Source organism: Nannobrachium achirus (assembly GCF_963921795.1).
Source record: "Nannobrachium achirus genome assembly, chromosome: 7".
NCBI lineage: Eukaryota > Metazoa > Chordata > Actinopteri > Myctophiformes > Myctophidae > Nannobrachium > Nannobrachium achirus.
The window spans coordinates 9771530-9797415 of record NC_137816.1 but is presented as its reverse complement, the minus strand read 5'-3'; the positions used below and the strand labels follow the sequence as shown (position 1 = coordinate 9797415).

The 25886-nt window shown below is 39.8% G+C and overlaps 2 protein-coding genes across 2 annotated transcripts; both read left to right on the top strand.

The window, feature by feature from the left end:
• Positions 1 to 15: 15 nt before the first annotated feature.
• Positions 16 to 8057, top strand: pdcd5 (programmed cell death 5). The gene is made up of 6 exons (XM_080730610.1): positions 16 to 165; positions 6537 to 6580; positions 6699 to 6760; positions 7153 to 7244; positions 7341 to 7412; positions 7513 to 8057. Exons 1-6 carry the CDS (start codon positions 100 to 102, stop codon positions 7561 to 7563), a joined length of 387 nt encoding a protein of 128 aa, XP_080586736.1. The 5' UTR covers positions 16 to 99; the 3' UTR covers positions 7564 to 8057.
• A 3075-nt stretch (positions 8058 to 11132) lies between these two features.
• mvda (mevalonate (diphospho) decarboxylase a) lies at positions 11133 to 24615 on the top strand. Its single transcript, XM_080729949.1, has 10 exons — positions 11133 to 11339; positions 11686 to 11756; positions 12477 to 12591; positions 13406 to 13552; positions 13817 to 14016; positions 16476 to 16550; positions 17931 to 18149; positions 21493 to 21608; positions 22937 to 23045; positions 24223 to 24615. The coding sequence occupies exons 1-10, from the start codon at positions 11270 to 11272 to the stop codon at positions 24301 to 24303; spliced, it is 1203 nt and encodes a 400-aa protein (XP_080586075.1). The 5' UTR covers positions 11133 to 11269; the 3' UTR covers positions 24304 to 24615.
• Positions 24616 to 25886: the final 1271 nt, after the last annotated feature.

Below are 25886 nucleotides of genomic sequence, written 5' to 3'. Positions count from 1 at the left end.
CCTGCGGTGAACAGAGTCAGTCAGCTAGCAGGGCCTTGCCTGTAGAAACGTGAGTCGTGACACAACACAAGTGACAGTTTTTGAGCATTCTGTACAGTCATGGCAGACGAAGAATTGGAAGCAATTAGACGGCAAAGAATGTCTGAGCTGCAGTCAAAACACGGGGTAAGAAAGAGCACGATCTGCATTCTGCACCACGAAATGCTGTAACTGTTCCCTGTAGCTGTTAGCCTAGCTAGCTAAATGCGTCTGACTTGCTTTACATTTAACAGGCTGATGCTGTTGTACCCTTATATGTAGCATGTATCTCTCATGTGGGTTATTAGACTTATTATCCAAACAATGGTCTGATCTGACTCCAACTATTTAGCATTGCGAGATTTACGTCCTTTTCAAATACTTTTTGAACGAACGTGATTAGTGGAAAGTTTTGAATCTCTTTGTTTGACGGTTTACAAGTGCTTGAGTTGTCATGAAGGGAGAAAAGGGGCTGGTCTGGTATCACAGACATGACGTTCAGACAGTCAGCAACATAACAACATGATGAAAATACATTAATAGACCTACGTGGAAGCAATCATACTCATGGGGTGCATAAGCAACTAATAGTGTGTTATATTAGATACAGTATAATGTGTGTGTGTGAATACCAGTAGAGTCGCCGAAATGAAGGTCGCCCGGAATGGTCGCCGACAAGTGTCGCCGACGTGTTTGGAATAGTCGCCTGGCGTTATAGAAAACTCATCCAGGCAGTGAGAAATCTCATCGAGAATGGTCGCCGACGTGTTTGGAATAGTCGCCTATATTTATAAACCATTATAGACAACAAAGGTATAAAGGGAGTGAGTGAGTGAGTGAGTGAGTGGGGTATATATTTATAAACCATTATAGCCTACTTAGCATTTAAAACTCTGATGCCCAAAATAGACAACAAAGGGAGCGAGTGTAGGCTACCCTACCCATATGTCACCCATTCACACGTTACAGTAGTATACTACTACATGTTTTGTACCTGTGCTATTTAGAGAAACTATAGGGTCTAAGCTTTATAACTGTACAAGCTGGCTGCTGGCAACTTTGTCTCTGACCAACGACTACAACGTATTGGATGCACAGATCGCTTCGTTGGGATTAAAACCGCTCGTAGTCCTACCATAGTGGTGCGGTGGTACGTGGCTTTGGAAATAAACGTCATGAAACTTTACCTTTTTCTATGCAAACTTCTAATAAAGTCTTCAATCAATCCATTTCATCCTCCATGACACAAACTACTTTAACCGAGCCTATGCTCGCGCCTCCGACCAAGACGACACGAGGAAAACAGTGTGCATGCACTCCGTGCAGCTGTCAGTGTGTGCCAGGGACGTGCAGAGAATGTTAGAGAGGCAGGGGCTGACACTTCTAAAAGAGGTCAATTCTTTCAACATACTTGCATTCAAGTTCAGGAGCTGCATTCAGGTATATGGCACGGAAAAGGGCGTTTGCATTTCTTTCACCATAGTAAAAAAAACGCATTCATGGTCTAGACTGGAGAGCAGTAATGGCGAGTGCCAATGTGCGGCCGGAGGGCACTTTTTACCAGTGGATAAAAGGGCAGGGGCTCAAGCCCCTTTGATGTCTAATGTGTGCACGTGCCACTGTGCTGAGTCGCGGCTCGCAACATGATGCTGTCAGACAGTAAAATAAAACTTTGTGGATATAGTTTGATATAATTAGGCCTACATTTCTGTTGATGTTTCAACCAAGGGACGAGTTTATTTTATTTGTGATTCCCCCAAAACACTCATGATAGCTGATACAACAGAAGTAAATGACATTTCACAGAAGATCTTTTTAATTAAAATGGTCGGATATTTTCACTACTTCATAATTATATTTTTTTATTTATGGAATTTCTTGTGATGTGTTTGCTTGACTGAAAATAATAATAGGCCTACATAATCAAGCGGTCGATCGGTGAACTGATGCACAGAGGAGGCATATAGCCTACACACTGGACCCATTGTACTATAGGCCTAGCTATAGCCTAGCTTTTGTCTTGAAATAAAAGATAATTTGACAGACAACAGCCTGCATACTGACCATAATGGAATGTTATTGCCGTCGGGGTTAGGCTATATTTCTTGCAAAAGATTTTAAGACAACGGGTGTGTCCGCATAACCTTATATAACGAAGTTGCTTTCATACTAGCTTTTTATTAGTGAACTAAAACAATATTTGACAGATATGACTAGCTTATACATTTTAGTTATGAATTGGAATGTTATATTATAGCAATTGATGCAACAATGATGTGTGGAACACTAATGGAGAGACATGGCACGCATTACGCGTCGTGCGTAATGCCATCCAGCCCATTTAATTGCGTTTTGCCATTGCCATATGGACAGAGAGATTTCTCACACGGGGCCATGTAGAAGTAATCAAAGCCATCAGCTGTAGCCTGTAAATGATCGATCAATCAATTAAAAGGGTACCCACGTCCGTTTAGTTTGGCAGGTCCTGTGCAGGGCTGCAGGCTGAGTTTCAATTGTTTTTTACCGTCATATCAGACAGCGATTTATCTCCGACACAAATTGCCTATTATAGGCCTATTGTAATAGCCTACAATAATTGGCTGGGATGTAGGCCTAATATTACAATTAGTGTGATGATCTAAACGTTCCCCTAATCCCTAACTCTTGACGCAAAGCTATAAGATTCATGTGATATCCTACTCTATAATGTCAGGTCTAAGTTGTGGCATTTAGTACATTATTTCTATTTGATACCAGTGACATGCAGTGACATGCATTCTGAGACTCTCTCAGAATGCATTGATTTAATCGAATCTTAGAAAAAAGAAAGAAAAAAATTCTGCGCCTATTCTCATTTAATACTATTTCATACTGGCCTGGGATTGTTTTCTTAATGGGCCTATGATTGTTGAATGTCCATACAAAATGCACTTTGTATTTAGGCCTACTTTGAATTTCAAAGTGGGCTATTAATCTTTCTGTTTGGTGAAACAGATACTTGACTGTGCACATTTCAATATGATGTCAAATGCCACTTTGCTGCTTTGTCCATATGCGCTTAGGAAGCAAAGTAAGATTAAGACACCAGTTTCATTCGAACATGGCTCGTCAATTATGAAGCGATTTAAAAAAATAAAACGTCACCTCATTCATTGGAAAGCCCCACTTCCATGACCAATGACTGTAGTCTATATATAGTAGTGTTCCTATTAAATCTAAATATTTAAACGTTGGCTGATCTACCAGCTCTACAGACTCCTGTCCCAAAACTGACATTTCCTGATTCTCAAAGCTCTGAGCTTTGGTTGGCAGCTTGTAGATCGGCTATTTTCAAATAAACTAGGACTTATTAAGTGGATTGATTATGTAAATACAAAGTGCATTTTGTATGGACATTCAACAATCATAGGCCTATTAAGAAAACAATCCCAGGCCAGTATGAAATAGTATTAAATGAGAATAGGCGCAGAATTTTTTTCTTTCTTTTTTCTAAGATTCGATTAAATCAATGCATTCTGAGAGAGTCTCAGAATGCATGTCACTGCATGTCACTGGTATCAAATAGAAATAATGTACTAAATGCCACAACTTAGACCTGACATTATAGAGTAGGATATCACATGAATCTTATAGCTTTGCGTCAAGAGTTAGGGATTAGGGGAACGTTTAGAGTTCACATCATCACACTAATTGTAATATTAGGCCTACATCCCAGCCAATTATTGTAGGCTATTACAATAGGCCTATAATAGGCAATTTGTGTCGGAGATAAATCGCTGTCTGATATGACGGTAAAAAACAATTGAAACTCAGCCTGCAGCCCTGCACAGGACCTGCCAAACTAAACGGACGTGGGTACCCTTTTAATTGATTGACTGATCATTTACAGGCTACAGCTGATGGCTTTGATTACTTCTACATGGCCCCGTATAGAGAAATCTCTCTGTCCATATGGCAATGGCAAAACGCAATTAAATGGGCTGGATGGCATTACGCACGACGCGTAATGCGTGCCATGTCTCTCCATTAGTGTTCCACACATCATTGTTGCATCAATTGCTATAATATAACACCCCTTGTCTTAAAATCTTTTGCAAATTAAAAAGATCTTCTGTGAAATGTAATTTACTTCTGTTGTATCAGCTATCATGAGTGTTTTATATGGATATGGGGGAATCACAAACTCGTCCCTTGGTTGAAACATCAACAGAAATGTAGGCCTAATTATATCAAACTAGACCTATATCTACACAGTTTTATTTTACTGTCTGACAGGCATCATGTTGCGAGCCGCGACTCAGCACATAGTGGCATCGTTTGTGTCATGGAGGATGAAATGGATTGATTGAAGACTTTATAGTTTGCATAGAAAAAGGTAAAGTGTCATGACGTTTATTTCCAAAGCCACGTCGTTGCGAGCCGCGACTCAGCACATAGTGGCATCGTTTGTGTCATGGAGGATGAAATGGATTGATTGAAGACTTTATAGTTTGCATAGAAAAAGGTAAAGTGTCATGACGTTTATTTCCAAAGCCACGTCGTTGCGAGCCGCGACTCAGCACATAGTGGCATCATTTGTGTCATGGAGGATGAAATGGATTGATTGAAGACTTTATAGTTTGCATAGAAAAAGGTAAAGTGTCATGACGTTTATTTCCAAAGCCACGTCCTACCACCGCACCACTGTGGTAGGACTACGAGCGGGTTTAATCCCAACGAAGCGATCTGTGCAGTCAGACGTGCTGCTATTAAATCTGCAGATCCAATACGTTTGTTTCTCTCGCAAATGACAATCTGGCAACACCACTGGCTGGCTGCTGCTGCGTCTCTGATTTCCTCTATCCCAACATAACCGCAATTTAGCTCATGTGTTTAAAGCAACAGTTGAGGGGCCAGGATGTTTAACAGAAGACAGGTACAGCTACAGTTATAAGCTTATGTAACGTGTGAATGGGTGACGTATGAACACTCACTTGAATACTGGGCATCAGAGTTTTAAATGCTAAGTAGGCTACACTCACTTGAATACCCCTCACTCACTCACTCACTCACTCACTCACTCACTCACTCACTCCCTTCCTTTATACCTTGTTGTCTATAATGGTATAAATATAGGCGACTAAGTAGGCTACACTCACTTGAATACCCCTCACTCACTCACTCACTCACTCACTCCCTTTATACCTTGTTGTCTATAATGGTATAAAAATAGGCGACTATTCCAAAAACGTCGGCGACACTGTCGGCGACATGTAAAAGCTGTCGGCGACAATTCCAAATCAGGCAGGCGAGAATTCCACCGAAATTGGTGAGCCTTCCTCGGCGACTCTTCCACGTTTTCCGGCGACCTTCATTTCGGCGAGATTACCTGTTACCGTGTGTGTGTGTGTGTGTGTGTGTGTGTGTGTGTGTGTGTGTGTGTGTGTGTGTGTGTGTGTGTGTGTGTGTGTGTGTGTGTGTAAAATAGCAGTGGGATAAGGCAGTCAAGAACCTAACCCATATAGATTTACAAGATCCATAAGGTCCATGGGAGGAGGATGGTGGTGTTTGAGGCATGTTTAACATTTAGGTTACTGTTTTAGTTAGCCTTCCAATTATTTCATATTATGAACATTATTGTCTCAATCTTTTGGGTTTAAAATCTGTCCAATTCAGTTATTTTGGAAACTGGGTGGTGATGGTTGTGATTATAGATTTTAGCAATATATATGATTATAGCAAATATCATTATTAACCTATCCTTAAAAGCATAATATAGGCCAATTTGCAAATATGTTTTACAAGTACCCTCATTTTCTACCTGACATGTAAGTTGATAAATACATAATGGTCTGTGACAAATTTCTCATGAATATGTGGTTGTATTAGTCTTAACTGTTAAAATGTTCTGGTATTATTTTCAAACAATCAAATTCAGCTCAAATGTGTAGTGTCAATCAACTGAAGGCTGTGTATTTGTTTGATAATTGCTCAACACATTTTTACACATTGACCTTTGTGTGATTGCCTCAGCATCACTGTATTCCTGCTAGTTTATCCCCTTCATTGTTACGCTATATAATTGATTCTCAAAAATGTTCATGTCAAGAATTTGTGTTGAAAATGTTCACACCTAAAAATATGTTGTTTTGCTGGTTTTTGGTGGTAGCGTCTTGTTACGTGCCATGTCTTGTGTTTTATAAAGAAAAGAAAAATGGGTAATATAACATTACTTACCTGTAATGTATAGTCCATCCAATAAAAATATATAAAAAAGAAGAAAATGTTCACACCTTTTAAAGGTTAGTTGTGAAACAAATAGCACATCTACAAGCTCACAAGCACAACCCCTCGCATACTGTAAGCTTGTAGATTGGCTATTTTGTTGTTGTTGAAGCATAAAATAGGGTTAAAGATGTCAAACTAATTTATAGAACAAATTTTGTTGGAGCCCACTCAAGGACGCCCAGACGTCACTTTGAGAACCACTGTCATAAATGGATACAAGATTATAATGGATTCATTCCTATCCTTTTCAGGATCCTGGAAATGACCAACAAGGACAACAAGAGGCCAAACAGAGGTGATAATACATGCATTTGTGCTCCACTAAGTTTTCATTGACCCACTACAATTGTTCTCAAACCAAGTTCATTGAATGTTGCAATTTAATTCTTGATTTAATAATGTCTTTTTCACAGAGAATCAGAGATGAGAAACTCTATTTTGGCTCAAGTTCTCGACCAGTCTGCCCGTGGCAGATGTAAGTGCCTCTTGGGGAGTGCAATAATATACCTGTACCTGTTTTACACTCACAAGAATACAATCAGGATTTGTTGAAGTCCAGGAAAGCAGAATGAAGGCCCCAAGTCATATACAGTAGCATCATCACAGTAAAATACCACAGTACCTGTATAGCATTAAAGTGCAACATATTTGATTGACAATGAACAACTATGTCACATACAGGACAGATATCTATACTGTAGATATCTATTCACCACTACAATCCTCACTCTTAATTTAGAGTGTACACATTTAACAAAATGGTCCTATAACTCTTGAGAGTGTACAAATGAAACCAAATGGGGCTATAAGGGTCCATTTGGGATCCAGGGTTAAACTGGAGGTAATAATATCAGCTTCTATTTTCAGTGAGCAACCTGGCGATGGTGAAGCCAGAGAAAGCCAAAGCAGTGGAGAACTATCTGATACAAATGGCTCGTTATGGACAGTTGGGAGGAAAGGTGAGAGTATGGCCTGTTGCTAACATTTTATTTGCACTTTTTAACTATATTTTATTGTAAATTTAATAACAATTTCTTCATTCACTCCCTTGTCAGATTACAGAGTCAGGCCTGATTGAGATCCTTGAAAAAGTCAGTCAGCAAACCGACAAAAAGACAACTGTCAAAGTAAGTCATATTATAAAAGAATACTATTTTATACTGCAGCTGACTATTCATTTTTATTTTATTTTTTAATATATATTCTTTGACTAAATGTACTTTTCAGTTCAACAGACGGAGGGTGATGGATTCGGATGAGGAAGAAGATGATGACTGACACCCTAAAGGGAGTCCTGGAGTGAGCCAAGCTGTTTTAACAGCATGATTTGAGGATGAGGATATGTTTTACTGGGACTCTGTTCATAGAGAGAATTGTTTGACTGGTGGATTTCTCATAGTCGAGTCCTGGGGTGCCACATCAGGTTTTGTGTGGTTCTGGAATCTACATACTTCTGGTAGTCAGAATTGGTGTGCAAGACACAGTGCATTTGAGTTTTTGACATTGCTATTTGCAGTCTTGTACAATAAAGGGCCCATACCCATGCCTTGCACATGTGTTGCACCTCAATGCTGATGGACCATGATCATTTTCCTTTTCTGTTTGGTCCTTATAACCAGATATTGATTTCTCTTCATTTCCGCCATGTTTGAAACGAGAAGCTGGAGAAATTGCAAAGCAGATAATGCTGTGGATGCATTTTATCTAGAATGTTTTGTGAATGCTGTATGTGCTATTCAGTGTTTGAATAACATTAACTTTGGATAATAGCACTTTGATATGTCCTTCTTTTTTTCACTGGCATGTTACAGAAGTTTACAGAAAAATAAAAAGCCTTAAATTAAAATGCTTATTTTTACACTGAATTATCAGTTACTTTAACCACATGAACCCTAGTGTCCCTTCTGGGGCAAATGTTCTGTGAAAATACATCTAAAAGCTCACGTTGTGAGTTTGTAGATGCACTATTTTTGATGAAGACATTTGGTGTAGAGGGGGAAAACATGGGGCCAGGAATGCCCTCAACGAATATACTGTATAGAGTTTAAGTGGTTGAAGTATTTTGTGTTTGTTTTGCAGGTTGTCATCTTTATTCGTTTAGTTTTAGGTAGACTAGAAGTAAGCATAATGGTCCACTGGGGTCAAGACATTATCATTCTTGCTTTATGCAGTTGCAGGTGATTGTTGCTTGTTCTTAATTTGACATCGCAATTTGAGTTTGTTGCTTGTTCATAATTTGACATCACAACTTGAGTTAAAATTTGCCTACTAGATAAATAACTTGCACTTTCCTGTTCCACAATATGGGGGGGAAAAAGCAATTCAACTTGAGTTGCCAAATATGTTGTCTACACCCAACCAAATAAATGGCATAAATCACAAAGAGATCTTTTTGTAATCACGTGTTTAACAAAGACATAATTTATCGGTAACAGCCAGATCAGGTGGCACCTCAGACATCTGGGCACCTTGACGTAAAATTGGCTATCTTGTCCAAAATGTTAAAAACTTAAATATTTGAAAATGGTCTTAAGTAAAAGACAGTATACATGATCATTACATGCTTAAACCGTTTGCAATTAAAGTAATATTTCTACAATTGCTACAAAACATGTAGGCTATCCGTAATTTTGGGGCATAAACAGACCTGCCAACCCGTACGCATTTTGCGTACTAAGCACGCATTTTAAGGCTCTGTACGCAGGTACGATATTTCCCCTCATTGCTACGCAATTTCGGGGAATGGGCGCGGCCCGCGGCGTGGTATAACAACACATTCTGCAGCAGCAAACGAGGCAAAGATGTTTGCAACCTGCCGTGTAGTTCCTCCCAGGCACCACTTGAAAGGTGTGTGAATGGGGCGCATGGCGCTGGGGAGCACTAGAACAGAAGATATGCTCGTTTTTTTCGGCAGAAGAAGAATTGAACCGGATGCCATGCGTTTGTTTTGTTTTTCAGCGCGGTGCAGCATGTACACTTACGCTACAGTACTCATCATAGAGTTATAATAAGAAGCTACTCATCTCATCTCATAGCTATCGCCGCCCGGTTTGTACAACGGCGATATTAATACGATTAATTTATAAAGAAGATAAACGGAGAATGGCCGTGTTGTGCGATTCATCGGTGTCGCCCCTACAATGCTGCCGTGCAACGAGTAGTCTGACTAACAGGTAATATATTAAGATAACACTCAGCTAAGGTGAATTCACATGTCAGCAGCCACGATGGTGAGAATGAAATGGTTGTTATGGTGTTGTCGCTCCTCTCCGCGACGCGGTTAGGGTTTTAATCAAGTGAATCAATAATATTATACTATTAAACTGCGGTCGCCCCCGCGACAGCTTGTTGTGTATGAAGCCTGTGTTATACTTCGTCATACGACGGTGTTGCACGTGAGCGAAGTCGGGAAATGTCAAAACTTGTGACCAGGTACAATGAACTGTAGCATACATTGACCATGATTAGGCTTTAGAGTAAAGATCCAAACGAATGAAAATAAAATACTGGGCTCCCTGTTCCACTATCTCTAAATGAGTATGAATGGAGGAATTTAATAGGGGGACTATGTGTATTGTCAAAAACATTAAAGGTGAACAAGTTATTTATCACCTGTGAATATATGAAGACATTAATGGTTTGTTAACAATGAGTAGCCTGTATCCTCTATGAATGAATATACAGACTAGACGGTATTTGATCTATACACAATGTAGGCCTATATATCAATTAATGAATGCACTAGAAACCTACATGAGTTGAATACTTTCAACTTCATGCAAATCATGCACAGAAAGGTGGTTTTATTTAGGCTGCTCAATTAACAATGTTTAACAAAGACACAGGTAAATATTTAAAGGTAAATAGCCTACCTGACAATGTAAAGCTATTTTGCTATTTGAATAACATGATTATGTTGATGTATGTTCATTCATTAAGTCACTGGTGAGACTGTTTTGCTAGTCTATTGGGCTAATTGTTAACTAACTCTGAGCAAGTGCAGTTAGTATATTTTATTAAAGATTTGTCAACAATATTGCCAAAGCAACATTACTGTATTGCCTGGTAATACTAGCCTACTTTTTCTCCAGACCAAATGGCATTTTTATTTAAAAGGTTGTTCTAACATCTTGCCTCCTCCTATTAGTGTAAGTCAAGACATGCAATGTGCTACATTTCTGGTGTGAAATTTTGTTAACATAACTGTAAAGGTCCCACCCAAAAAGGTGCATGGAACCCCCCAAAATATACGCTGTTTTGTGCGGGAAAACAACAAAAATTCGGCGCCGCGCCCGCTGCGCGGGCGCTGCGGGCGCCGGGCGGGCACTTCGTGCCCGCGCAAGAGTACTCAAAAAAATTTCCCAGGGTTGGCAGGTCTGCATAAACAAGAATTTGAAGCATTAAATTTGATGTACCATTTTGGGTCATAAACAAGAGTTTGAAGGATTACATTAAGTCTGATAATGATGTACAGTGCATGTTCACAAAGTGTATACTCTCTTTTACTTCAGACCATTTTATTTTTTACATTTTGGACAAAATAGCCAATATATGCATGCATTGGACTGTTCTGTGGAGCCAACATGAAGAGTGGGAGTCGGATGGGATCCAACAACCTACAGATATTTATGCAGATGTACAAGCTCACAAGGCGTCAAGGTATGTGAGCTTGTAGATCGGCTACTTTAGGACCGTCCCCCTGTCTTCACGCCCGACTGTGGTCTGATGGCCGCTCATTGGCTGTTGAGATTCCACGACAACGAATGCGTAGTTGCGATTGGTGGTGAGCTTAGTCATATGTTCTACGCCAACCAATACGATGAGAGGTTGTTAAAGCGCTACCACAATGTGGGAAACATTACTGTAGTTAGCTACAACAGTAGTAGATTATAAGTCGTATCTTTAGTAGGCCACTATTTAGACAAAAACATAAAAATCGAATTATTTTAGCTGTAAAACATACGTTATTTTTGTATCGCCTGCGATGCCAGAGAACGACAGGCCACACATGGTGACATGCACCGCTCCAGTGAATATAGCTGTCATCAAGTACTGTGAGTATCATTGTCACATTGTAGTTTTATGTTGAAAAGTGAATGTCTGTGTGAGGTGATGGTCTACTGGATACATATATTCATAAACAGAAAATCGGAGCAATGTTGTACAATCATGCTGTTGGCGAGTTGGCCACTGTAGGAGCAGTTCAGTGCATTTCAAGGGCGCTTCAATAGTGTTGACGAGAGGGGTCAGTGTTGGTCTTTCACTGCCCCAAACTGGGAACCTTTCGCTCCTCTAACCTTTTGGCCACCACTGCCCTCTTTTGTTAAACAACTTAAACTATATATTAAGAGCGTATAATTAATAGTCTACGTTTAAATGTTTATGAATGTACATTTTTAGGGGGGAAGAGAAATGAGGAATTGATCCTGCCAATCAACTCCTCTTTGAGCGTCACTCTCCATCAAGACCAGGTACAGAATATTCCACCACAAGATATTTTGTCTGTTATTAACTTAATAGTTATGATGACTTCACCGATCTCAAATTAAAATTAAATAAACTTGTCAATGAAATGTATGTAATACTAATTGGGTCATATTGTGGACATCATTTGAAAGAAGATGTTTACAAATTCCCAGACCAATATCAAAACATACAGTATAGGCTAGTGAGGTTTGCAGCTTTGCATGGTGGTACAGTTTGTTCAACTCTAGTATTGTATTATTGACAGCCGACTTGACATGTCAGGGATGCTATAGCATTGATACATAATTAAGTAATAATTATAATTTAGTCCAGGCCCCTTTAGTTGTTTTGGGGGTGTTTGGCCCTTTACGTTTTCCCATGTGTGAAATTTGTCCTCAGCATTTACCCATCCTAATTATTAAGAGTGGGTGCAATACAGTGCCCAGGGAGCTGTTAGGGGTTTAGTGTCTTACTCAAGGACACTTTGCAGATTTTTTATTTCTTTTTTACTGCGTATAAAAAAGCAAAGATATTTGTGCTTGTTTAGAATGTTCTTGAAATGTGATGCTAACTAGTTTCTGCTTTTTGATCAACTTCTATTTTTAACATAAGTTGTGTTGTGTGTATGTGAGCAAGCAGCACCCAGTAAAATGTCTTCTTAATGTAGGCTACTTTGTAAAAAAGGAGATTCTGAAATCGATCTGTCTTTACCTCATTGCATCCAGCTGAAAACGACCACAACAGTTGCTTCCAGCAGATCATTTCAGGAGGATCGCATATGGCTCAACGGTAAAGAAGAGGACATAAGCCATCCCAGACTGCAGTCCTGTCTGAGAGAGAGTGAGTCTTTTATTCCTTTATTTTTTAATTTTTTAATTTTAATTTTTAGCATAAGCAGGGTAAATATCAAAAAGGTTGATTTGATGAGCAAGCCAATCTTACAATAAATGCGAGAAGTCTCTGCGTGCGTGCGTTTATGTATGTGTGTATGTAATCCACATATCTCGAGAACCGTTCGTCCCACCGGCTTTAGATTCGGCACACGCGTTCCCCGCTCATTGTGACATCACTTTATAAAAGGCTCTGACATCACGTACGCCACATGAGTCAACAAAGAAACGGTCCTCGACTAGACGCTCAGCCGCCCGTCAGGCAGATACAGAGATCTCCATATATGGGCATTAAATGGACGCAGACAGACAGATATCTCCATATATGGTCATAAATGGACACAGGCAAACAGATGGTCAAAACAGGTCCTATGACAACAGGTATAATGGAGTTTGCATTAAAGGGTGGGACATTCATTCCCTATTTACATCGTTCCCGAGTAGGCCAGTCCTCGACTAGACGCTCGGCTGCCCATCAGGGAGATACAGAGATCTCCATATACAGGTATGGGCATATAATGGACATAGACAGAAAGATATCTCCATATATGGGCATAAATGGACACAGGCAAACAGATGGTCAAAACTGGTCCTATAACAGGTATAATGGGGTTTGCATTAAAGGGCGGGGCATTCATTCCCTATTTACATCGTTCCCGAGTTGGCCAGGTTGCCGACTAGACGCTCGGCCGGCCGAGCTTCTAGTATAAATGTCAAAGCCATTGAGATGTATTGTATAATTGTTTTGTGTTGTGCTACCTCAGTTCGTCGACTAGCGAGGAAGAGACACAGTGATGGGGAGTCCGGTGTGGATGGGATGCGTTTGTCTCAGAAAGTCCACATCTGCTCTGTCAACGACTTCCCCACGGCTGCTGGACTCGCCTCCTCTGCAGCTGGCTTTGCTTGTTTAGGTAAAGCCTCATTTATACTTTGTTGTACAACTGTGTTGATCGCCTAATATAGCAGATTTTCCAGCTAATAATGTGACAGTAAGTTTAGTGTATGCATGCATAATATGTGAGATGATGTTCTGTATCATTTCTTTTTTGTGAAATATCCCATTAACTTGGTTTGAAACCGTATCAGTACAGTATAAATAGGCTTTTAAAATAGACTTTTGCAATCTCATTGTTGCTACATGTTCCTTTCCCCCTCCCCTCCTGATTCCGTTCTAGTATACACACTGGCTCGGGTGTTTGGCGTTGAAGGAGAATTGTCTGTGATTGCAAGGCAAGGCTCAGGCAGTGCCTGTAGGAGTATGTATGGAGGATTTGTCCAGTGGATCATGGGATGCAGCGATGATGGCAAGGACAGTTTAGCCCAGCAGGTGGAGCCAGAGAGCCACTGGCCTGAGCTCAGAGTCCTTGTACTTGTGGTAGGTCTTTCTTGTGTGTTAATATTTGTGACAACATTTAAAGGATAAAAATAACTGGAAGGTAAAAAAAAAAATCATGTTGCTAAAGAGAGCATCTGACACACTCAACTCACACTTGTCATTTGAGTTTTAGTTAATGTTTGTGGGCCTTTTTCATAATAATCCATATTGAATAGTGGTGTTCCCCTGTCCTGAATTCCATCTTAATTTTTGTTCTACCTCAGCAATGGTGAGCAATTGTTCGATGAACCATATGAATAGGGTTATGGTAAGTGATCTTTTTTTTTATAGTAATCATTGCTAGACTAGAGTGTTTGTTCAGTAACTCCCTGTCTCTCCAGCTCTTTAATAAACAGAAAATGCATGTTCAGGTGGGGAAATCTCACTATATAGTTTCATTAGTATAGTTCGACAAAGGTTAGAGTTAGGTTTTAGGGTTGGGTTTAGGCATAGTTTTACCAAGGTTTGGGTTAGGTTTAGGCATAGTGGTTAACATTCATCAGGTTAGCATTCCCCAGTGTCGGCACGTTAGCTTTTCACCAGGTTAACATTCACCAGCTTTGAACTACTGGGACGTCGAACAAATGTTATATCGCAATAAAGACACGCTCCCGTTTAGGTAGGTGAGAACATTTCAGCCAATCAGGAGAGAGTACCCATTTATCAGCTTAATTTTTTTATAGTGTTCCAGCCCCAATTTTGTCTGCTAATTTCTTTGTATCATCACTTCTAATTTCACTTTTTAAAGCTCTATCCTGACTGAGTTCCTTATCCTGATTGGATAACATTGTTATCCCGGCCTGAAAATGCATTTTCTGTTTATAAAGAGCTGGAGAGACATGGAGACTCCTGTTACCTAACAAACACTCCCTAGCAATGAGTGCTATGAGAGGTTAGTTCTTCCTCTGATGAGGTCATAGCAACTAGAGTTATCCCTGGCCCATCGTAATGGAAAGCAATCCTTCATAACTACAATTGCTTTCACATTCCGAGAGCCATGGCCAGGAAGAAGCTACAGACATCTACTGTAGTAAGTTAATCAAGCACACAGATAGATCTGCTGGCTGCTTAACACACAGTTTCACCCAGTGAGGTTATTTGTGACATTAAACTTGTTGTCTGACATTTGAATACACTTGAAGTAAACAGAGACATGTTTTTAGTGTCACGGTAGGATTGTATGACATTTTGCTAACACTCCCAAGAGGAGAAAACAGCACACAGGTCAGGACTGGGGAAGCAAACTTTGACATGATGCAGTTAGGCACAGAATGCTAAAATATGACTTCATCTTTATTGTCACATCACAAGGTTACAGGTGTAAAGAAGTGGGTGAAATTAGTTTTGTGCAAGCTCCATTTTCTGCACAAATTTGACCCAGTTCATTACACCTGTTAACCTGTGATGTGACAATATTATTTGGTCCTGTTACTTCTTAAACTGTGTTTTAAAACTACCATTAGGCTACAAATTAGAGAAAACTTTCACTTTCACAAAATTGGGAATAACTTGCCAGAAACACCAGATATATTATACAATTTGACAAAACGTTGCAATCTGTTTCTTAGCTTGTAGATGATCTTTTACGCTGTGGTACTACGGATGAGTTCTTTCCTCTTTTTGTTGCTCAAGGCCCTTCGGTGCATGCCTTTTATTGTGTTCGACAGGGTGTGGAACAATGCTAATGATTCACACATGAACATGCTTTTGATTTACGACCTGTGATCAAGGCTTTACACACCCTTTCGTAATCCCCACGTTGGTCTTTAGTTACGAGGTCTACATTAACTAGAAAGATGCAATTCTGGGAGTGTGGTTGCCGTGACGCGAGTCACACTTGCAAATTAATTCCGTCTTAGCATTTGAATTTTCCCCATTCAAGTCAATGGGGAAAATGTATTTACTAATACATTAATGGTCTTGTCCCTTTTATGCCCATATGGAGATCCCTGATGTCATCAATATTAATCCCATAACTTGGAATGCCCATATATGGACATACTGGACAGTCTCATGTTGTCTGTGACATCAGACATCTATGTCAGTCATCTCCATATTTGGGAAAGGTTTTGTTTCCCATTCAAGTCCATGGAGAAGATTAATTCACTAATAATTTAATATAAATTAAACTATAGGGCTATCACATATCTCTTAGCAAATGCAAGCAGAAGCCAGTCGATTTGACATACTGTATGGCCCAAGTTGCGCGCCACCAAATCTGTGGAGGAGTAGCAGTAGCACGGCAAAATAACGTTTATCTGGAAAGAAAGAAAGAGAGAAAGAAAGTCAGACAAATACTATAGTTTGACCTATAGTAGAGATGTCATCTGGAGTTGGAGAAAAGGTTTTGTATTTTAAAACAAAATGCCAGATGGTTTGAAGAAGAGCTTTGTGAATGAGGCCCATTGTGTGCATTCTCATAATTATCACCGTTTAACATGATTTTCTTTGTTTACTAGGCCAGTGCTGAGCGGAAGCCTGTGGGCAGCACACCTGGCATGCAAACCAGTGTAAAAACAAGCCAACTCCTTAAGGTATTTACCATTCCTTACATTCCTACAACTCACCCGGTCCGATTTCTGTCGATACTGACACTATAAGATAAGGAAAAACCTTCATTGATCTGTGTAATGCAAGGGTCTTCAACATTTTCAGTCCAAGGACCCCTTAGTTGAGAGGGAGATGAAGCAGGGACCCCCCACAACCTCCATATAGTTTCACTGTTTGACAGCACAATCGTCAGTGTATTTTGGATTCATGTCAATGGACGGTTTCTCTGGTCTGGAGCTGAGTAAATGAATCGGCAGTTTAGCAAACCAAAATTGCGGCTCCTCCAATGAGCGCAGGGGGTGGGGGTGGGTTTAACGAATATCCAATCCGCGCAGCAGTTGAAACGATTCAAACGAAGTTCACACACCAGGCAGGCACACACACACACACACACACCGCGACTGTGCGTCGTGTTCACGGTGTGTCACAATCACCGTTCGCACAAAAGTCCCTCCGCCATAAATCGTTCAGAATAGGGCACAGGACGCTTGAGTCTGAAATCAGGCTAAGTTGAACCGTCAATACTTAATAAACTTGACCTTTCACTTAGTCTGCACTTTTTTTTCCCTCTACACCAAACCTCTTTGCCGAAAATAGCCGATCTACAAGCTCACAACGCCTTGTAGATCTGCTATTTTTGGCTAAAGTTCTCAGAATATGGACGTCAGGGTTCAAGTGGTTAGTATAAAAAAGGAAAAAGGGTTTCTATCACACAAAGATTTGAATCTGTAGTAGTAACTCTGAGGACCCCCTAGGGGTCCCGGACCAACTGTTGAAGACACCTGGTGTAATGCCATTAGTCTGATGGTCCATTTTTCCAAAGTACCATTGATCCAGCAGTTCCCAATATATTTAAGCCTAACACGAACCATAACCTCATACTAACCTAGCAACAGACTAATGGACAGCTCTCTATTGTTCTACGGAGGGAAACTGTGGTGTCACAGCAGCAACAGCAGTAAGAGTGAAACACCACAACCGGTCCAGTATAACACAAATCAAGAGCCAAACCAAGATAGATACAAATAAAAGATAACAGTGAAAATAGTTTTAGACATACAGTGGATTCTGATCCAAGACATCTGCACTGGATCTCTGAGTGAATGGGTTAATATACAGTATGTATATTCTACCATCTCAGTGGACTTGTGGTTAGTGTCCGCCCTGAGACTGGGAGGTCAGGGTTCGATCCCCGGCCGGGTCATATATATGTATATATATATATATGTGTGTATGTGTGTGTACATTGTCAAAAAACGTTGTATGTATACTGTTTGTACAGTCTTCCAAGTTCCAACAGTTTGGCATTACAACGCATTTGAATGTGACTTGAGTGTTCTTACTCCCTGAACTCTCTTGTCTAGCACCGGGCTGAGTCTGTGGTCCCTCACAGAATGGAGGAGATGATCGAAGCCATACGCACGAAGGACTTTGTCACATTTGCTGAACTGACCATGAAAGACAGCAACCAGTTTCACGCCACCTGCCTGGACACCTACCCACCGATATTTTACCTTAACAGCGTGTCTCGTCAAGTCATCAGTCTAGTGCACCAGTATAACCGGCACCACGGGGAGATAAGGGTGAGATAATTGATTGGTTCTTGCCCTGAAAAGGGGAAAGGTTTCCCCATTTTTTTCAGGCCTTGTGGACTGGACCACCAAATGTGACCTTTCTTTAGTTTGAAAATAAAGCCTATGTATACATATAGTAGTTATCAGAGTGAAAACTGCCTGCTGTCGAATATATTTCACAATAAATGTGAAACACATTCCCCCAAGAATCTATGTAAAGCTAGGAAACCCCTAGGGCAAAAGTGTACATGCTTCACTGTATGGGCGAATTACAATGCTGTCTTTCACACCTCCTGACATTCCTGCCTGTCCAGACTCAGAATCTCATCCAGATCACAACTGAAAACGTGTACAGTAGATGCTTGGCAGATTATGGCAACCGGTTCAACTAGTTGGTTTGGATGTGCATGACTGACCAAAATGAAAGATCGGTATTCTCATGCTATTAATAACGATAATTTGATTATAATGGACAGCCTAAAAAATAAAAATAAAACTTTCTGACTAGGGATGGGACGATAATCCTTATCGTTTATGGTGATATATATTTTTTTTATTACACTAGGTCAGGATGAATGAGCTTTTGTTTAGCTGCAAATTCAGTTCCACTTAAACCCTCTATACTTGATAAAACAGACCTGTAAAAAGCGTGCGCTCTTATTTCACTCTACACCATGGGTGGGCAACTTTGATGGAGAAGGCCACTATATTTCCACACTCACTCCAGGGGGCCACATTGCATATTGTTGCTGTCGACAGAAACCTCTTATCTCCATATTTTAACTTAACATATTTCGTAAATTAATTTCCCAATCCACCATTCTACTGTCAAGCAAAGAAAAATAAAGATATTTGTTTATATTTGAATCCTGAATAGTAAACGTTCTATTTATTTCTACTTTCTATTTATTTATACTTGCAGTACATAAAAAAGACAATACAATTTTAATATTAGTCATTAAACTACTAATATAGACTGAAGTAATTAAAGTAGGTTATATTTGTAGTTTTGAATTGTAACGGCTGAAATCAATAATCTATCAGAATTCCAACCTGCGGGCCGCTTTAAGTGAACGTGGGGGCCGCATGTGGCCCCCGGACCACCAGTTGCCCATGTATGCTCTACAGCTGCACAAATCGATGTAAAAATAAATATAGCATCTACCTATCTTTTTAGCGAACGTTCCCCCTAGAACAAGGGTCTTCAACGTTTTCAGGCCAAGGACCCCTTAGTTGAGGGAGAGATGAAGCAGGGACCTCCACAAACTTTTTCATAGTTTCCATTCCATTTCATTGTTTGACAGCACAATCGGCAGTGTATTTTGGATTCATGTCAATTTGTGTTTTCAGATATTTAACCACGTCCACATGTCAATACTTAAAATTTGACTTTTCACTCTGTACTAGTCTGCTCTTTTTAGAATAAACCTCTTTGCTGAAAATATCCGATCTGCGAGGCGTTGTGAGCTTGTAGATCGATTTGTTTCTATTTAGATCTATTTCTTTTTTATTTAGACCTATTTTTTTTATTAAGTGGTTAATATAAAAAAGGAATAAAAAAGGTTTCTATCACACAAAGATTTGGAGGACCCCCTGTAGTAACTCTGAGGACCCCCTAGGGGTCCCGAACCCCCTGTTGAAGACCTCTGCCCTAGAATAGTCATTTTAGGTTTTATGCATACCTGTATTTTGATTATCGCAATAATATCGTTAATCGCAATTATTTTTACCACAATAATCGTGACATTTTCACATCGTCCCATCCGCAATTCTGAGCCATCCCTAATCATTTAGTCCTGTGCCTGGGGGGGGGGGGGGCATTATGTGCACAGTATCTAAGTAGGAGTAGCAGTGTCTGAAGAAGTAGCAGTGTCTGAATGTAGGAGTCTCAGAAGTAATGTTGGATCTTTTATGCCCATATATGGTGTTCCATGTTGGAGTGCCTATTGGGCAGATCTTTAGATGTTTTGGGGGTAAAGACTATTCAACAGTAGCCTGGAGCCAGCCTGTTCGCTCTGTTCCACATGTTGTATTGTCGTGATGCGTAGAGACAATACAAAATGTGGAACGGAGCGAACAGGCTGGCTCCAGGCTAATTTAACAGAGAATCAGTATAATACTACACCATCCATGACATTATCAATTGATAATAACGGAAACAGGAGGCAATTGTACATAATCATTTGCATGAATATGCCAAAGCATTTTGAAATGTGCCACAGGAGGAGATGATGTTCCTGTTGAGTTGTGTGCATGCACATTCAAGAACCATCATTACTACATGCAAATGATGATTGATTTCTGAATGAACATGTATGCTATTTATTTGGCATCTATGTTGGCAAAATTTGAAAAAAAGTAGATTGTTGGCCTGGTCATGGTGTTTTTGGCCAGGCCTTTAATATCGTAGAATCGACAACATGTGTCATGTCAGTCAGGTCAGCAGCCCCTTTCAAAGTGTCACAGTTTACTTTTGACTTCTTCATTGTTTACCACTTCTACGTTTACCATATAAGCAAGCCAAGCATCCCTTTTCTGGGCATGTCATAACACAAACATTCTGACGAAATGGCAGATGTGCAGGCTCACAACGCATCGCAACCCATCAATGAAGTGTATCGTTTTTATGTTTCTCTTTATCCTGGTTAATGTGTATGTATTATTAGTTTGTTAGTTTTTTTGTTTGCATCATCTTAAAATTGGCTGTGGTTTGTGTATTGAATTGTCTTTCAGTAAGATTCTGCTGTGAATCTAGCATCTAGAAACAAACACTAAGTATTGAATGTGGCTGAGTGAAGCCACGGCCAAGGAGGCAGTCAGAGGAAGCGCACCTGCTCTGCATTTCTATGTAATTTCTGTTATGGTGTAATGAAGATGTGAAACTTTGTGGGTGTGTTGTGAAACTATGATGAAAAGCAAACGTGTGAAACATTTATAATATATGCACTCTAACCTTTTACATGACGATTAATTGTCACTCAAATAATTGGCGATTAACGATGTAATTGTGTTTTTGTCGTTGATAATTACATTTCTGTTTGGCTTTTAGGCTTTGAAGTTGTACATGATAGATATGACACATAACCTAAATATACAAAGAAATTACTTGACATATTTGACAACTTACTACTTAAAAAATAACTTTGATAGTGGAAATAGCCGATGTGAGCTTGTAGATCTGCTATTTCCACTATTTCTGACTCTTTTTTAAATATATGAAAGTGTTTCAACATGGAAACGATTATGACGATTATGAAAAATAATCGCGATTATGTCAAATAATCACGATTTGACGATTATGTAATAATTGTGACAGCCCTACTCTAACCTCATTACGCTGATTTCCCTCTAGGTGGCCTACACGTTTGATGCCGGGCCAAATGCTGTGGTCTACCTTCGCCAACAGCATGTTGCCGAGTTTGTCCAGGTGGTCCGCCATTTCTTTCCCCCAGAGACCAATGGAGGACAGTGAGTTAACTTTCAGCGAACTTTCTGACCTCACAACGCATCGCTTTTTGAGCTTGTAGATCTGCTATGGGGATCTGCTATGGCAGGGGTGGGCAACTTTGATGATGGCGAGGGCCACTATATTTCCACCTTCACTCCAGAGGGCCACAATGCATATTGCTACGTCCTACTTTGTCATTCTAGTATCAAATACAATAGAAGAAAAAATAGCAGATCTACAAGCTCAAAACGCATCGCGCTGCGATGCGTTTTGAGCTTGTAGATCGGCTATTTTTTGCTTCTTTTGAATTGGAATCCTGAATAATTTTTTGTTATTTCTTAATTGGAATCCTGAAATGTAACATTTTGATTTAATTTCAAACGCATTTAGTTATGTACTCATGTTAACTTTATGAACCTAAATACAAATATGTTGGACATAAAAAAGACTAACATTTTAGTACTACTATACTAGTCATTAAGCTACTAATATAGGCTGAAGGAAGTAAAGCGGGTCATGTTTGGATGTTTGGAATTGGAACAGCTGAAATCAATAATATATCAGTATTCTGGTTTTAACTTGTGGGCCGCATTAAGTGAAGGTGGGGGCCGCATGTGGCCCCCGGGCCGCCAGTTGCCCATGTATGTGCTATGGGGTCCTTGGCCAAATACACATTCATCTGGGGGTCCCTGACTTGAAAATGTTTGAGAACCACTGCTGTTGGGAGGCTCATATATATGAAATATGATGAAACATGATGAATATTCATAGTCTACGTTTTTAAGTCAGCATTACAGTTCTTTACCTAGAACCTGCAGCCCCACCTTCACTTAATGCGGCCCGCAGGTTAATATCGGAATATTGATATATTATTGTTATATTATGTCAGCTGTTAAATTCCAAACCCGCTTTAATTACTTCTGTCTATATTAGTAGCTTAAGATTAAAACAGTTTTGTCTTTTTTATGTCCAATGTATTTGTATTTAAGTTCATTAAGTTTACATTAGTATGACTAATGCATTTGAAATGAAATAAAATGTATACTTTTCAGGATTCCAATTAAAAAATGCAACGCGTTTTGAGCTGGTTGACTAGTTATTTTAGCTACTTTTGTGTGACATAGAATGATGAAGCAAGGCATTCATTTACGAAAAGTTAAAATACGAAGATAAGAGGTTTCTGCCTGACAGTATATGCAATGTGGCCCCCTGGAGTGAGTGTGGAAATATAGTGGCCCTCTCTATCATCAAAGTTGCCCACCCCTGACCTAGAGCTTTCTTATCTTAACAGTCTCAATGTTACACGTACTGTATGTTGCAATTGAGTCACACTTTTCCATCTCTACAGGTTTCTAAAGGGTCTCCCAGTGGACCATGCAGTCCTTTCTGAAGAGCTGACGCAAGCTATTGGTCTAGAGCCCATGTCAAAAGGACTCAGCTACATCATTAGTACTAAGGTACCAACGTTCAGTTCACACATTAACATCTCAGACAGCCCTTCCTCATTAGTGTGGTTGCCATAGGCAACCCACTATAGTACTTGTCCAACTTTATTCTTTATAGAGTAAAGTTTGTCGGACTACTTGTCGCACAGTTTTGGCGGCTTCATCGGGAATCGTGTGCTTGCATTTTGCTAAGAGATACGTTGAATGTATTAGTGAATACATTTTCCCCTGTTGACTTGATTGGGTAAATGCAATGCAATACTTTGCCTGTGCCTTTGTGTCGTGGCCTGCTGTGCTATCTATGTAAGATGCAGTTCTTCCTTGTGTTGGGGCTGCAAAATATGTACAGATATTGTTGATCATCATCAATGCATCAAAGGCAATGCTTTAGATCTATTGTTTTTATGACCTGGAATAGTTTTCCCTACAATGGCATGCTTTGTTAAATATTGTGATTTAATATACATGGTATCTCTTTGGTATTTCCGGGGCGTAAACCTGTCTATTTATGTTATACTGTTGATCTCATTCACATTACAGTTGTACCTATTCTAACTAGCCCTTACCCGTTCAAAGATATGAGCTCTGAAATGATGTGCAGTGTGTGGGTTATGGGGTGTGCACTGTGCACACAGTATATGAGGGATGGAAAGTAACTTTAACTGGTGCTTACATGATAATATGTAGGAGCATCAATGTAAGAAATACCCGTTTCGTTTAATGGCTACAGAGATACTGTGTACCGATCTGCATGATTTTTGGACAACATCTATAACGGGGCCAGACAACCCCCCCACCCGCGTGTGCGCACACACACACACACACACACACACACACACACACACACACACACACACAGCTGGTTAAACATGTTGCCTCATGCTAGATGCAGAATAGATAAGCTTCGCATGCTAGATGCAGAATAGATAGTAGATACACCATAAAAATGCTAATATACAGCATATGATTTGTGAAAGTGACAAACGGGCTTCACAGTTATGTCAGGTGTGTTCATATGCTTATGGTGATGCGATTTCAGATCAATTGCTCCAGCCATTGAGGAGAAACGCTGTGACAGACACTCAGACACTCAGACAGACAGACACTCACTCAGACATTCCGAAAATTATATGTTAGATGTATTCTTTGGTCATGTTGAGTGAACAGACCTGTATTTTATGTGTTTCAGGTTGGGCCAGGCCCTTGTGTTCTGGAGGACCCCAGACAGCATTTGCTTGGACCTGAAGGGTTGCCTAAGAAGAATGAGTGATCAAAGGACCAAGGATCAAATCTACATTGATAATTGAGAATCTCCATTGGCAGACCCATAGGTCTATATGAATTGTTTTGACAGGGTCTTATTAAATGATAGTTCAGCTGTAGAGATAGAGGTTGTTGGTTCCAAATGTCACTAACAGCCATATGTGACTGTGACTGAAAGGTGTCTGGTATTGCATCTACAACCAAACTGCAGCAGGGTTGTAGTAGGGCCTACAGTGAACCAGGCACTCTGACCTCTCTGAAGAAATGCAATGCATTTCTTTTATCAAGAGCGCTGTGCAAAAAGTCAAAATAATCAATTATGTGTATGTCAAAAACACCTGAAATGTACTTATATTTTAATAAAGTCTATTTTACTCTATGTTATGGGTGTCATATGTTGTTCTGCAGGGAGACTTTTGGTGACACTAAAACATAATTTGTGTTTTATATGGAATATTTTGTATAATAATTATTAATAATAATAAAGTACTCTAAAGGAGTGATTCTCAGCCCTTTACATTTGTAGCCCTCATTAAAAACTAAGCTTCGGACCTCCCAAAACAAACCGATTTGACTACTTCTCGGCCTAAAGCCCATGACCCTCCCAATGCCGACACACTTTTCTAGTCTAGGATGGCTCAGGGTAGAAGACAGACTTAAGCAAATAAAAATGGGATTGTAAGAGAGTCAAAGGGCCAGTGTCCTCACTAACGCTCCAAAGTGAATGACACCCACTATCTGGTACCATCCAATTATAGAACAAACATGGGAACATTCTAATTCTACTACCAAAATGTGGAATGCCCTGACACCATCAAAATATGTAATTCACTGGTTTCTTTCAAAACTGGCCTAAAATCATCCTTCAGGACGCCACAAGAGGAGATATGCAATTTCAATTTCCCATAGATAGGAGACCTGTGTCATTCACTGCACCTTATTTTTGTATGCTATGTTGATGAATTCAAGTCCCCAGGAGGACCTTATGTCTGACTTAAAGGGGAACTCCACCACTTTTCAACCTATGTTCATATAATCGGTCCTCACTCAAAAATAGCTTTTTCATATTTTTTTCTTTTTTCAGAGGAGGGCTGTGGGCAGGTCAGAAACCCATCGTCTTGTGACATCATCGATTGCCAATCCAGCTTATAGAAACTGCAGGCTTTCTATTCCTGAAAAGTTGCAATTTTCTAAAGTTGAAGCCATTGTTCTCGCGATAATAAAAATCTATTTTTCTTTTTCAAAAATATTTATTAATTTTTCTTTTTGGAAAATGATGATGTCACAAGACGATGGATTCTGAACTTCCCACAGCTCTCCTAGGAGACTTGGATTGAGTAGAAAAAATTGTGATATTTTATCATGAACATTAGTGAGGAGGACCTATTATTATATGAAGACAGGTTGAAAAGTGGTGAACTACTCCTTTAACCATGGATAACACAACGGTCGTCTGTTGATATGACATGTCATGTTTCACTAATCAAGTATTCAATCAATAAAAATACAATTGTAATATACATTTGTTGTTAGACATGAATTGGTCTGATATGGTCTGTCATCATTATTTGGTTCAGCATTCCATACTGT

Bases quoted from the DNA above. Each gene is read 5' to 3' on its own strand.
- pdcd5 (XM_080730610.1), top strand. From the start codon at position 100: ATGGCAGACGAAGAATTGGAAGCAATTAGACGGCAAAGAATGTCTGAG. The intron at 6,581-6,698 runs GTGATAATACAT...TCTTTTTCACAG, and splicing joins CAACAAGAGGCCAAACAGAG to AGAATCAGAGATGAGAAACT. The intron at 6,761-7,152 runs GTAAGTGCCTCT...TTCTATTTTCAG, and splicing joins CCAGTCTGCCCGTGGCAGAT to TGAGCAACCTGGCGATGGTG.
- mvda (XM_080729949.1), top strand. From the start codon at position 11,270: ATGCCAGAGAACGACAGGCCACACATGGTGACATGCACCGCTCCAGTG. The intron at 16,551-17,930 runs GTATTTACCATT...TCTCTTGTCTAG, and splicing joins AAACAAGCCAACTCCTTAAG to CACCGGGCTGAGTCTGTGGT. The intron at 18,150-21,492 runs GTGAGATAATTG...ATTTCCCTCTAG, and splicing joins GGCACCACGGGGAGATAAGG to GTGGCCTACACGTTTGATGC.